The sequence below is a fragment of the Pocillopora verrucosa genome, chromosome 12, assembly GCF_036669915.1.
Source record: "Pocillopora verrucosa isolate sample1 chromosome 12, ASM3666991v2, whole genome shotgun sequence".
Taxonomy (NCBI): domain Eukaryota; kingdom Metazoa; phylum Cnidaria; class Anthozoa; order Scleractinia; family Pocilloporidae; genus Pocillopora; species Pocillopora verrucosa.
Genome location: NC_089323.1, coordinates 11,590,644 through 11,604,313, shown reverse-complemented (window position 1 = coordinate 11,604,313; position 13,670 = coordinate 11,590,644). Strand labels below are relative to the sequence as shown.

Genomic DNA, 13,670 nt, shown 5'->3' with positions numbered 1-13,670 from the left:
ACCTCGCTATTACGGACATTCGCTATTACGGACAAAATTCAGACCCCCGACAAAAGAGGTTTGTCTGGAAATGACTCCAAGCATTACGGACTCTCACTACAGTGAAAACCCGATATAACGATAAAGCTGAAAAATAACCAAACATATCGTTATATCGGGGTAAAAGGAGTCAAAGAGAAGCTGTCGACGGAAACTTTACAGATGCTCGGTTACTGTATTAAATTCAATGTTTTGCTTAAATTGTGACTGTGTACTGTGTACTCATTCTCGTCGTTATATCGGGAATATCGTTATATCGAAGATCGTTATATCGGGGTTCTGTCCCATACAGTTTACTGTAACATTTGCTGGGACATAGAATATCCATAGTTATACCGGGAATATCGTTATATCGAGGATCGTTATATCGAGGATCGTTATATCGGGGTTCCACTGTATTACGGACACTAAACGACGTCCCGAGGGTGTTCGTTGTAACGAGAGTTGACTGAAAAGATCACGTTGTTTTTGACAATGCTTCACAAACCGGGCTGATCGTCTTTGGAAAAGGCCCCACACTGGGGTAGGGGAATGGGAATGAATAAACGAACGAACGAACGAACAAACGAAAATGAATAAGAATGAGAATGCCTGGGGGAATTTCGGGCTTGGATAGGCCCTTTTACAGTTGCGTGCTTAGATACCAAGCCTTTGAGTGGAAGCGAGGCTCAAGTTGACCTTGTTTTGATACAAGCCCTGTTACTTTTGATATGCAAATCCTTTAGTTGTTATGCTAACCACTTTTTGATCTCTATCGTGTCAAGGTCAACACAAACCTCGCTTTCATACAGAGGCCTGGTTAAATATCACAGAACTGTAAAATGGTCTATTGACAGAGACAAAAACAGTTTTTTAATCCTACCCTCCCTTTCGCTTTTCAAATCACCTGCCCGTCCCCTCGCACCAACAACGCAACAACGTCCCCTAAATCTATCCATCACTCTTCCCTAAGAGCAGTTTTGCGGTGTAGTGAGTGGCCCTGAGCCCCTGACCAAAATAAATATCTCGGTCCCAGGCCGCATGGTGAGATAAGGAAAGAGGTGTATTAGTTTTTGGCGACAAGAAGTTAACAAAAAAAAAACACACTGATAAAAAATAATTTGATTAAACTAGCTCACGCTACAAAATTAAATGGCTGGTTAAATGTGTGCTTCAGTGGTAGTACTAATTTAAATGTGCCAATTTTGTTTTTACTAGTAACTTCTTGTCCTGTTTGTCATAGCGTCCTATTGTAAGTTAACATCATTACAAAGATTTACCAGATCCAACAGGGAGGAATATTCTCGTGCGTCGAAGGATTGCCTTCGTAAGCGCTTTGTTTATACCACGGTCACCCTTTCGTGATTTCCCTTCCTTGGCATGCCTCGATAATTCGGATGGGATACGGCACCGTTGCGAGCCTCTTCGCCATCCAATGCCCAAAGAGGAGCGATGGGCTGGGCAGATAGTCATGTCCGAAATATTGGAAGGCAACGTGAATATCGATGCCCGTGCTAAAATGAGATCGACTTCCGATTCAACATCATTCACGCCCACAGCCTGTTTGTGCGCTGAGATGTCTTTCTTACATAAGCGCAGAGGGACTATAAGAGAAGCTTTTCCTGCAACTCGACTTCTTGGGAGCAGCATCCCCCAACTAATCTTTGAAAGGAGCAACTGATTTCCATTTGGTACGCTCACCTCTTAAAAAAATCGGCGGCCAAACGAAAACACCATTTTAGTTTGTTTTGGAAAATTTATGGCGCGACGCTGTTATATGGTTAGAAACTGTGCCTAATCTAATTTATTTTTTTAGCGCTGAGTATTTTAGAAAGCTACTCCCAATTTAATTTTTCCACTCCCGCACCTGTCTACCCTGCAAGCCGTCGCAATTTACAAAATAGGATAACACATTTTTTTACGTCGTTAAAAATTAATGCAGTGAAATTTCCTCTATGCTGTAGTAACATATACCTAATTCATTTAACAGTCTAGGGTGACCATGACGCATGAGTGGTATTGCGCTTAAAAATTGCAAACAACGGTAATTTTAAATTCTGGATTTAAAACTTTTTCCCGGAAATAAAAAATAGGGGATAAGAAGGAAAGAAAATAAGAGCGTATTGGTAACCGAGCCTCCTTTCGAGTGACATGTTATTGCGTGACACCATCGCAAAAAACGAACGTCAATGATTCATTTCATCTGTCAGGATGCTCTGGCTCGTTCTATAAAAAAAAAAACCTTCGTGAGATGTTTTCACTGTGATTTGGTATACACCGCCTGTAGTGCTGTACTATCGAAGCTGTTGTCAAGTCTCTTTATAACAAGATTGAGGCAAGGAACCAATCTTAGAAAGGTGTTTTTCGCCAGGTGAGCTTAAGAAATCCAGTTTACAATCTAGTATAGGTCAAAGCGATAAGATTTTGTTGGAATTATGGCTTCGATAATAAAAAGCCTAATTGGATTATCTGCGGTTGTTTACATGGCGGCATTGCGATTTGCACAAAATAGACCGGGCTACTTCTTCGCAGTAATTAAGAGCCCCAATTAATTTTTATATCCATGGAAAGAACATTCTTTCCACTTTGTAAAAATGCTCATCTCAAGTGATTCCGAGTTATACCAGGTAGGAAAAATTTTTATTGAAAAACTGCTCCAAAATGTAATTTTTAATCAATCAAATTTTGGCTATTTTCAAATATTCGCCAATAATTCATAGTTATGTCAACAAGCCCGTTATTAGATTCAAATCATTTTTTAATACCTCGTATACAAATAGATAAAATTCAGAAAGACTTGCTTTCTTTTGCGCTTTTGAGGAATAAAGATTTTGTTGCCCTACTCGTCGACTTCATTTCGGCCATTTTATGGCGGTTGGGGCTCGATACAGTGTTTGGTGATTTTCTAGAAAATAAAAACAGCTCTGAACAAAAAAATTATTCCACGTTTATAGACTTACCCTAAGGTATCTCTGAGCGGAATATGAGGATAGTGATTTTTCCGATCATGTGCGATCTACGGTCGAGTCATCCAAACCTACTGGAAATTTCGCGATACAGAAAGGCGGTGTACCGTGCACTGTGGGTGCAGTTAGCATTAGCTGTTTGTTATCTACCATTTCATATATTGATTGTGGTGGCCCGGAAGACATTTTCGTCGCATATAGTCGTCACCAGAGAAATAGCAATCCCTTACTTTACTTTTCTTCAGCTTGACGTTAAATCCGTTCCTTTACCGCTGGAAGATTTTTGAAGTGAGACAAGCAGCAAAGCAGAAAATCAGACAAGCACTTCCCTGTCCATGAAGTTAACTCTTCCTCGAGCAAACATTTTATTAATTGTTTCGAGGCTGACTTAAAAATTTTCGGTTGCATTAAGACAACGTTTGTCGGTTTCGTTATGTGAAAGTTAATGACTGTTATATCGGTGTACAAGCTTTTGTTAGAAGATTTTATTTCCAGTTGAACAAAAAGAATAGACAGAAAGTGTAACCATATTTTTCATGGGAAAGCACTTATTATGAATATAACAACTCATAATATATGCATGCACGTATGGTGTTGAAACAAATTGGACGTTGTTCGATATCACTTCATTATTTTGTTTCCTACGTAATATGAAAGTGTCAATTAGAAAAAAGTTGCAAATCCAAGAGCAGTAAAGATGACCTTTTGATGTTTTTTTTTTTTTAATGGACGAAAAATAGTGCGTCAATTTCTTTTGATCATGCTCAAATGAAGCGCTTGACATTCACGCCTTTTTGAAAGGCAGTCATAATGTCAATTATACACTTAAATTAAATTTGTTTAAATATTCGAAAAATGCCAATATTGCGTACGAAAGTGACAAGGACGCATCCAAACCAGTCGCTAGACACTTTAAACTCTCTATCACTCTAAGCAGCATATGACAGCTTGCAGCCTTTCCCTACATCTAGGCAGTTCGGAAAGCCGCAAAACTCTAGAAAATTTTATCTTTTAACTCAGCACTCCTGATCCCCACGGTATCAACGAGCGCTTTTCATTCCAAATATAATGTAGCACATTATTATTTCCTTTGGTTGCAAATAATTTTTTTGCTTAACTACAGATTTTATCATTGATTGCAAAAGGATAAAACTTAGAGATGTTTGCGTCTGACTCGCAATGAAAAGTCATTCCTAAATTAAATTCATTACTCAAATAGGAAGTTGTGTCGCATAATAATGTTTACTAACACACTTCCGTCCATATCCTGTGACGTTCATGGATTGACAGCAGGAATGAAGTACTAAAATAATTGTTTCCATTTATTGAACGTTTTAAATGCATGGCACAACCAAGATCTCCGCCAAAAACAAATCGTAGTTTTTGTTACGCGAGGACCTTCCAAGCGAGCGTCTTTAAAAGGTATTTGAAATTCTTTATCCAAATGCTGATCCTCCTTTTCAACTGAAAAAATGAGGATCAGCAAGTCCAATAGGCTTGCTTTGTTTCTAATCGAAAGGGAAAATTAGATAACGAATGCCTTGGTGTTAGGCAGAAAGCGACTGAAGGGAATTAATAACGTGACAAAAACAGAAAATGTTTTGATGGTGCAAAAGCTTGCAAAATCCTGCTCCTCCCACTGTTTTCGTTTCTAGCTGAGTCGGGCGCGAAACGGAAAGTAAAAACCTGTAAGGCTTTGTTAACTACAAAGTTAAACATGAATATCTTGGTATTGTTACGGGAAAATTTAGTGATTTTTCTGCGTGATTGTTTGGAGCATACTTTTTACTTTTCAATATTTTAGCCGTTCTCAATTCATTCGAGTTTCTTTTAATGTAATGTTTTAAAAAAGATAAAAGCCAACAGTAAGTTCTTTCAACTTCTAACTTCTTCATATCGCTTTGTTCTTACTGCCTTTATGCGCCTGAACATCAATCCTTCTGTGATCTTATTCTAAGTGGACATTGTTAGGTAAACAGTCCTCGTTGAGACCTTTTCTGGCAACTTCTCAGGGAACTTGCCAGCTGAATTTATGTAAATAAGTTCTTTTCATAAAATTCATTTTTCTCGTCGCCACTTGTTTAAACTTGACACCAACATAAATTAACATTAATTATAACTGACTTCTCAATTTAACTTGTTAAGATATGTATTTTTAATTTTGAAGCTGTAAGTTCAATCTCCTTTTTCTTAATTACTATCGATAACTTCAAGAGACATTTTCCGCTTCATTTGTGAGACTATTCAAATATTAGAGGAAGATGTTTTTCGTCTTGTCACGAGCGTGGGACAAAGAAAAATTCTGAGTCCCCATGAGGAATCGAGCCTCAGACCGTCGGATTCCGCGCTCTGATGCTCTAACACTGAACCACAGAGACTTTACGGTGAGCGAGGTCTATTACGAAGTTTATATGACACGCGTCCTCTACACTGCCAGGATCAGAAATTTCGATAGCGTCATGTTTTTAAATAGAGTAAGAGAGTTGGTAAGTATTGAGCTAGGTAAAGAAATGCTATCGATATTTTGTTCTGCGCGTAAGTCCAGTTCGTGCGAATGCCACAGTGATGGTTACGCCGGATACTTCTTGGAGCTTCCAGGACGATATCAAAGTTCAAGAGAACTCAAAATTCAGTTCCACGCAGGAGGCGTGATCTGATCCCTTGGGCGCCGGCAAGAAAGGACCGCTCGGGTAACGTGAATACCTCAAATTTCCTTTTTTCAATTTATGAAGTCCGCGAAGAAAGGAAGTCAGTCTTTCCCGCCGTTGTGCAGCGAAATGATAGCGCACGAAGTTCACTTATTTCTGATCTACCCCTCGTCGCCCCAGAGGTTAAAGATATTCGTGATTCCAAGAATCTAAGATCACCGGAGAAAGAAAATCAAGAGCTCGTGGTTGACCTGTCCAGTTAATTAATTCACCAGCGGATCTTTACGAATTGGTGCGAAATAAAGAATGTATACAAAACCAAAACAAATATAGAAACACAAAAACCATTTTGCATCGAGTCAAGTTTGGGCAGAGACTCTGAGGAAGAACTAAGCGGGGCAGAATTAGAAGTTAGAGAAGAATTTGTCCCGTCAACGCCATTGTAAACAAAGCGTATTCGAACGACCAGCTGATAGCGAATTCGAGCATGGCAACACTTTGAGCGACCAAGAAATAATCACTACACACGATAAGCAATGATAAATGGAGGAAGTAGTTTCAAGACTAAACCCGTATTTACAGATGTGAACGCCGAGGCCATATTCAGTATTACTGCAACTTTAACCGATCTAATGAAGCTTTCTACAAGGAGAAGAAGGTCCTACATCATGTTACCCAATCAACTTACCGTTAATCAGAAAGATCTCCCACCCACGAAGAAGAGAGTCTGTCGGATGCTGGGGGGACTGCATCACAATTCAAAAGTCAGGAAAACGCCACAACCAACTCTTATTTACTAGAGAAGATGAAGCCGACATGAACTAGTGACCAGGCTAGATTCACGCCAACAAATCTAAACTAGAAGCCAAGAAAGTTACGAATGTCAATCAGTTAAGTGTCCTGCTACCCCTAGTAAATGAAGCGGACACGTACCTAGCAACCTAACCACTATAGGTAAAATAGAAGGAAACCCTGTTCATCTAATGGTGGATACTGGTACACGCGTTTCAGCTATTAAAGGAGAAGTTTTAAAAGAAATCTATGGTAATACTCCCTGTTCCGCAGTTCAGACTGCTACTACAACTAATAGGAATTACGTATACCTTGCCTTTATACCTTTAGAATATTCATTTCCCTCGTGAATTCAAAGTCGTGCACAAACTTGCCTATGATGCCATCCTCGGTCGCGGTTTCCTCTAAGTAAACAGAGCCATGATTAACCTCGATAACAACACCATTACTTTAAAAGAATTGGTAAATCAACAGAAAGAAGCAAGTTCAGCGAGTGCCTCTAATAGGAACGTTTATACCTCAAGAAAATAATACCAAAGCAGCTAGAAACGCCTCCACTAGTAAAGCTTCTTTAAAGCCCACTCCAGAAAATTTTTCTTTCTTTCCAAAGAACAAAAAGTTGCACTAAGCCAGTCTTTCTTGATATCAGTGCTCATTACTGTGTCCCAGTCCGCAACAATTCACAACGACGCAAATGATAACTTCAGGTCTGTTATCCAAAAACCACTACCGTCCTTCGCACAGATGTCACAAAGAAGGTTTGGCACCAAAGTGATCTTTTTGATACTCCAGCCAAAACTGATTACAGAATGGAATCTAACAAGGGATTTGATCGGTATCAAGAAGCACCTCCAGGAATAGTAATGCCTAAGTTTCATTATGTATCCCAGAAGAGTATTTATCCTCAGACGCCTGACCTACTTTTGCAAAAGGCAGAGAGTACCACTTAACTGTTGACCAGAAAGTAATATAGAAGATCAAGAAGATTGCTAAAATCTTATTTTAAAATTCCTCCAAGAAGTATGTTGAACTCCTCGGTAAGTAGAAGGTTACGCGAAGTAAGAAATACGTCTTTAGTGCAAAAGCAAAAGAAAAATATTGTTTTGACTTAAGAAAACAATACTTTATCTATGATGAGAATACCAAGTCCATTCGTCATTTTGACCCCCACGATATCTGGAAGTCTCCATTTAAGGTGGGGGGAATGTTACGGGAGAACTTAGTGATTTTCTGTGAGTTTGTTTGGAGCATATTTATTACTTTTTCAATTTTGTAGCCGTTCTCAATTCATTCCAGTTTCTTTCTTGTAATGTTATAAAAAAGATAAAAGCCAACAGTAAGTTCTTTTAACTACTAACTTGTACATACTGCTTTGTCTTCGCCGCTTTGTGCACCTGAAAATCAGTCCTTTTGTGATCTTATTCTTAGTGGACATTGTTAAGTAAACAGTCCTCATAGCGACCTTTTCTGACAACTTCTCGAGGAAGTTGCAGTTGAATCTATGTAAATTAGTTCTTTTCCTAAAATTGATTTTTCTCCATGCCACTTGTTCAAACTTAGCACCAACATCGGATAAATAATCATTAATTATAATTGACTTCTCACTTTTACTTGTTAAGATATATATTTTTAAGTTAAGTATGCAAGAAGGCATGTCGGTTGTCGACATGAACTAAAATAAAGTTACTGTAGAAATAAACGCTGTCTAATTCTTGACGTCCGTAGCAAGTTCACTTGAAGCAGGTCTCTGCGCACCAGGAAACCGTGATGAGTTTCCGTTCCTGCTGCAAGTGGTCTCTCCCGTGCTATTTTCCCCCATTATTGTCGCGTTCCCCGCAGAAATGTTGGCATCTGTGACCAAACATTAATTTTGAATACTTAAATGTACTTGGGGATTGCCACGAGTAACAATTATTTTCTAGACCATTTGAAATCTCTGGCGAGTACTTTGTTTTTCTAGATTGCTGAAGTTGACAATGATTCTTCTCAACTTCATAGAAGCTATAATAAGCTTAATTACCAATCCTTAAAATGGAGGTTAATCCAAGGTACATGGGAGCAGTTGTCGTACTATGAAAAAATACCTATTTGTTATTGTATAATCATTTCTGGGCGGCTGCTGTTACCCTAAATTATCTCTCGTTGCAATCACAGGTAACCCTAAAGAAAAAAGGAACACAGAAGTATGATGGCAAGAAATAATTTAACAGGAACTGCAGTACAAATGGAAACATATCAAGAACTGTTATGTTCCCCCTCTTTGGCAGGCGGATTACAACAGCAATCAATTTATCTCGCAGTGGTAAATGTAATCCTCTCTCTCACTGCAATTCTTGGTAACTTTCTAATCCTTGTTGCCCTTCGTAAAGAATCTTCCCTCCATCCGCCATCCAAACTTTTGTATCGTTGTCTGGCAACAACTGATCTGCTGGTTGGTCTCGTTAGTCAGCCTCTCCAAGCTATTTATTGGATATCCGTAGCTAACGAACACTGGAATCTTTGTCGATACACAAGGGACGCCGCCTACATGACCGGCAATGCATTATGTGGCGTATCTTTGGGGACTATGACGGCCATAACTGTTGACAGACTTCTCGCCTTGTTGTTGGGGCTGAGATACAGACAAACTGTCACTTTGAAGCGCACAAATATTATTGTAGCTGCCAATTGGGTTTTATCTAGTGTTTCTACCTTATGCTACATTTTAGATTACCGCATAAACCTATGGTGTGGGTATATCTGTATTCCATCTTGTTTAGTGATCTCATTCATCTCTTACACAAAGATATTTCGCACCCTCATTCATCAGGCACAAGTACAAGTTCATGTTCAATTACAGTCGACCCAACCAAATTCACTGAACATTTTGCAATACAGAAAAGCGGTGTACAGTGCACTGTGGGTGCAGTTTGCATTAGTTCTTTGTTATATACCATTTATCGTAGTTGAAATCGTGATTGTGGAGGCTAATAAAAGAACATTTTCATCACATTTACTCGTCACCAGAGGAATAGCAGCAACCTTACTTTTCTTCAACTCCACGTTAAACCCATTCCTTTACTGCTGGAAGATTAGTGAAGTGAGACAAGCAGTGAAGCAGACAATCAGACAAGCACTTTGCTGTCCATGGAGTTAGATCTGCCTCGATTGAGGTACTATTTAATTTGTTATTTTAGAGCTAAGCTGACTTCACGGTTTCTACAAGAAAACGCTTATCGGTCACCTCAGAAGATAATAATGAATATGATAGTTAACCACTTTGTTACTCGAGCTTTTTTTAAATTATCTATTTCCAATTGAGTAAATAAAAGGGGAAAGAGTCTAAACAAACAGCAATTATATCTTAAGAAAACGTTTTTGCATGCCACAGTGCTTAATATGAATATAACGACTGGTGATATGAGTACCTACAGGGTAGAAACAAGCAGGACGTTAGCTCGATATTATTTTCTTGGTTTGCTTTCTTATTTATATGAAAGTATTGAATGAAAGTGAACTTCAAAGAATATTAAAATTTAATGTTACTCAAATCAAGCAGTTGACGTTTTTGCCCTTTTGCCATACGAGCCGGTCACACGTGAGAAAAGCATGTAATTTAGCCGCGCATTAATGTTTAATAAGAGACTGCAGCCCATATTCTGACATTTGAGGAAAACAGAAAGAAAGAAATGCCATAGAATTAGTAAATGCCAAGTACCGTTTTCCGTCTTTTTAGTGATATAAATGCAAGACACAACCATGAACTCCTCGCAAAAAAATGCAAAAGCTTTTTGCGCAAGAAACTTTCAAGCGTGTATTTCTTACAATATGCGGAAGGCTGAATAAAAATGTTGTTATAAGAGATGAAGTCTTATGGGTTGTTGAACGAGTTTTGCTAGATCTTAACTTTCCACCGAATACATCCAGCCGCAGTGAAGAAATTTTCATGCTTAGACTTTAATATTGGAATTTATGACTGTCCTTGTCAAAAAAAGAGATCCTTAATTGCACAAGTCCCTCGCAACAAAAAGAAGCTGATTTGTTATTATTAACCAGACATCTAGAAAAACTGATATCACAGGGTCCAATAGGGAAACTTTCAAGCGTGTATTACTTACAATTATGCGGAAGGCTGAATAAAAATGTTGTTATAAGAGATGAAGTCTTATGGGTTGTTGAACGAGTTTTGCTAGATCTTAACTTTCCACCGAATACATCCAGCCGCAGTGAAGAGATTTTCATGCTTAGACTTTAATATTGGAATTTATGACTGTCCTTGTCAAAAAAAGAGATCCTTAATTGCACAAGTCCCTCGCAACAAAAAGAAGCTGATTTGTTATTATTAACCAGACATCTAGAAAAACTGATATCACAGGGTCCAATAGGCCAACAATTGCTTCTAATAAAAATTAAAAATATTAATGATGAAGAGGGTGCATGAAGGAAATAAAAACAAAAACCACAAAAGGTTTGGTGGCGTAGTATCTTCCTTCTAGCACATTCTCGTTCATAGCTCATTAAGTAACTATTCACCAAAGTGGTTCTTTGTTTGATGGTTCTTTGTTTGATGTTACTTTGTTTGATGCTACTTTGGTGAAAGATTTAATGAATGTAATCGAGAAGTTACATGTCTAGTGCCTTCTTCAGAGGTGATCTAGTCGCTGTAAGAAGAGGTCCTTTTATATTCTCACTAATTAATTTCCCTTTTTTCGGACGAGGTCAAATAGGCATCAGGTAGTAAGCTGCCATCATCGCGATTTAAAGGAGCGCGGACAGGCTTCCAAATAAAGGCTCTATTGGTAATGTCGATTAGTAATGATTTATCTATTATCACCACTAATCGACACTACCAATTAGTGAGAATATAAAAGGTCCTCTTCGTTGTTGCAGCGATTAGATCACCTGATGAGGGCATTAGACAGGAGTGTCGAAACGTTAGTTCTATGAATTATAACTTCTCGGTTACATAAATTAAATCTTTAAACCAGAGTAGCTTCGAACCATGTCTTACACCATATTGTTAGATCATGTTGCTGTGCTCCTAAGATACGTTGATTTAACAAACTTTAAAGGAAAATGAGTATTCGTTGAACATAAAAATTAGCTTGAAGGCAAGGGAGGACAAAACGAATAAACCAGAAAGTTATATTTGATCACAAGTTACTAAAATACTTACAGGTATTTCAAATTGATAAACTTGGCAAATGTGCCTTCAGGTACATTGGTAGCGTTATCATCTACGACAGAACTAAAAAAGAACAACCTTTGGTCAAAGTGATATAGTTGGTTAAAAGACTCGAATAAACCTCACTTCTACTTGAGCCTAATAACTATGTCGTCATTAGGCATTTTTCTATTATTATTTTTGGTTCTATATTTTAGTGAGTACCGCCGTTGTTCTTGGACGACGAATGTTCGTGTACCAGTATCAAGTTTGCTTTTTGTTTCCACCAAACAGAGACTAGTTTTAATTGGGCTTCAGGTAACCCAGCACAGAACAATTGAGTCGTTCTTGTTGCAAAGTGCCCAACCGAAGAATTGAGCAGATTTAACTCGATAATGCTGCAGGAGAGTGAAAGTCTTTCAGCATTTTTCATGCTGCAGGAGAGTGACTCTCTAAGTTTTTAGTTTTTTCAGCATTAGCAATGATCACTGACATAAAAATATCTCGAATCTTTCCTCTTCAATTCAGTGGGGACACCAAATTCTTCACTGACGTACTTAGGAACATTTTCAAAGACGATTTCAAGCTATAACAAAGAAGAAGGAAAGAGAAGAAGAAGAAAGAATGTAAAATAATGAGTCATAGCTATTTACGTACAGAGCGACGATTTCCTCTGGCTTCTTTATGGAATGGTTTAAGTCGTACGTTACGTCGTCTGTATAGCAAATGACCGTCACGTTATAACTTGGATCAGATGAACAACGACAGACTGGCGTGACACACATCTCTGTGACAGTTGAGAAAGAAGGGGACAAAAAGATGGCCACAAACAGAAGTGCGAAGATTTGCTTCACCATGCACCTGTTGGTAGAGAAACAAGTTGACGTAAATAGCCTTTTCAGGAAACATGATAAGAAATCAGATCTTCGATACCTTAAAGAGACCTCAAAGGAGTCTTCACTGACCCTTTAAACATCTAGATGGTGATAACTTTGTCTAAATGCCTTGTGATTACCAGGAGCATTGACATTTTTCTCTTGATATGACAAGTGCGAATTCCCATTTGGAATAAAAAGGTTTTTCCCTTTGGAAACCTAAACTTCCAATACTAGTCTATCCTTTTATACTTCTTATTGGGGCGAGAGAAGGTGTAATAAAGGCAAAGAAGCAAGCACATTCTAATTTTTCTCAACATACTTAAAGTTTTGGTAAGATGTCAGTAACAAGTAGGGAGATGCGTTGGCGTAAGGTTTAGGGCACTCCATACTCTAAATGGGAAAGGATTAGTTGGGGCGATGGCGAGGTTGCTGTGTTGTGTTCTTTACAAGGAATTGCACTCTAAAATTGCCCATCCGCTGATGAATATAAACATGCATCAGCAAATACGTAGAGGAAACCTGATAAAATACGTAGAGGGGTGGCGAGGGATATTGTACCAGTAATAGATCATCGTTCTATTCAGAGCAGGAAATGTTTTTCGGAACGCAATTTGGAAACTAACTCTTTTTGCATTCCATGAGGTCTCAAATTGACACTAACGTTATGGGACACTTTCTCAAGGTCCGATCATAAAAGAGACTATCTATTTGTTTAAAAATATGCTCTACAAACCTGTTTGTATGATTCTCAAACGATTCCAATTCAGTTAAGCAATATTCGACAACAGTTAGCACACAAGTATAGGAATGTTACGAACGGGGTAGAATTCCAGAGCGTATCATGACCACACGCCTGTAAAAGAAGCAGAGGTGAATGTTCTATAAGTTTCAACCATGATTAACCCCATTGTAAATATTCCTAGATATTTGGTTCAAATATCTCAAATATGTGATGCAACGAGCACTAGCTAACTATTCATAAATACTGATTATCCACAGACAACACCTTCCACAAACATCCATCTTACCCTCTGAGGAGAAGAGAGGGCAACCTAATGCAAGTAAATAAAGATTTGTAACTGTGGTTCATCTGCCGATGTGAATTTGTCTTTCCGTATTTTTTTTTCCTCCGGCTAGTGGTTGGTTGTCTCTTCTACCCTATTTGTCTGTTTATCCGTCTGGCTTACCCTCTCTTTTCCTGTCTAAAGGAGCTACGTTCCTAAAG

General features: G+C 38.4%; 1 protein-coding gene and 1 long non-coding RNA gene across 2 annotated transcripts; one reads left to right on the top strand and one right to left on the bottom strand.

The window, feature by feature from the left end:
* The first annotated feature begins 4,296 nt into the window (after positions 1–4,296).
* On the top strand, positions 4,297–9,560 carry LOC131775733 (melanocyte-stimulating hormone receptor-like). Its single transcript, XM_066159598.1, has 2 exons — positions 4,297–4,406; positions 8,579–9,560. The coding sequence occupies exon 2, from the start codon at positions 8,610–8,612 to the stop codon at positions 9,558–9,560; it is 951 nt and encodes a 316-aa protein (XP_066015695.1). The 5' UTR covers positions 4,297–4,406; positions 8,579–8,609.
* Positions 8,936–13,299, bottom strand: LOC136277460 (uncharacterized). Its single transcript, XR_010715891.1, has 4 exons — positions 13,179–13,299; positions 12,225–12,428; positions 11,580–11,651; positions 8,936–9,035 (listed from the first exon to the last, which is right to left on the bottom strand). It is a non-coding gene; the product is annotated as an uncharacterized lncRNA (long non-coding RNA).
* Between the last annotated feature and the right edge of the window lie 371 nt (positions 13,300–13,670).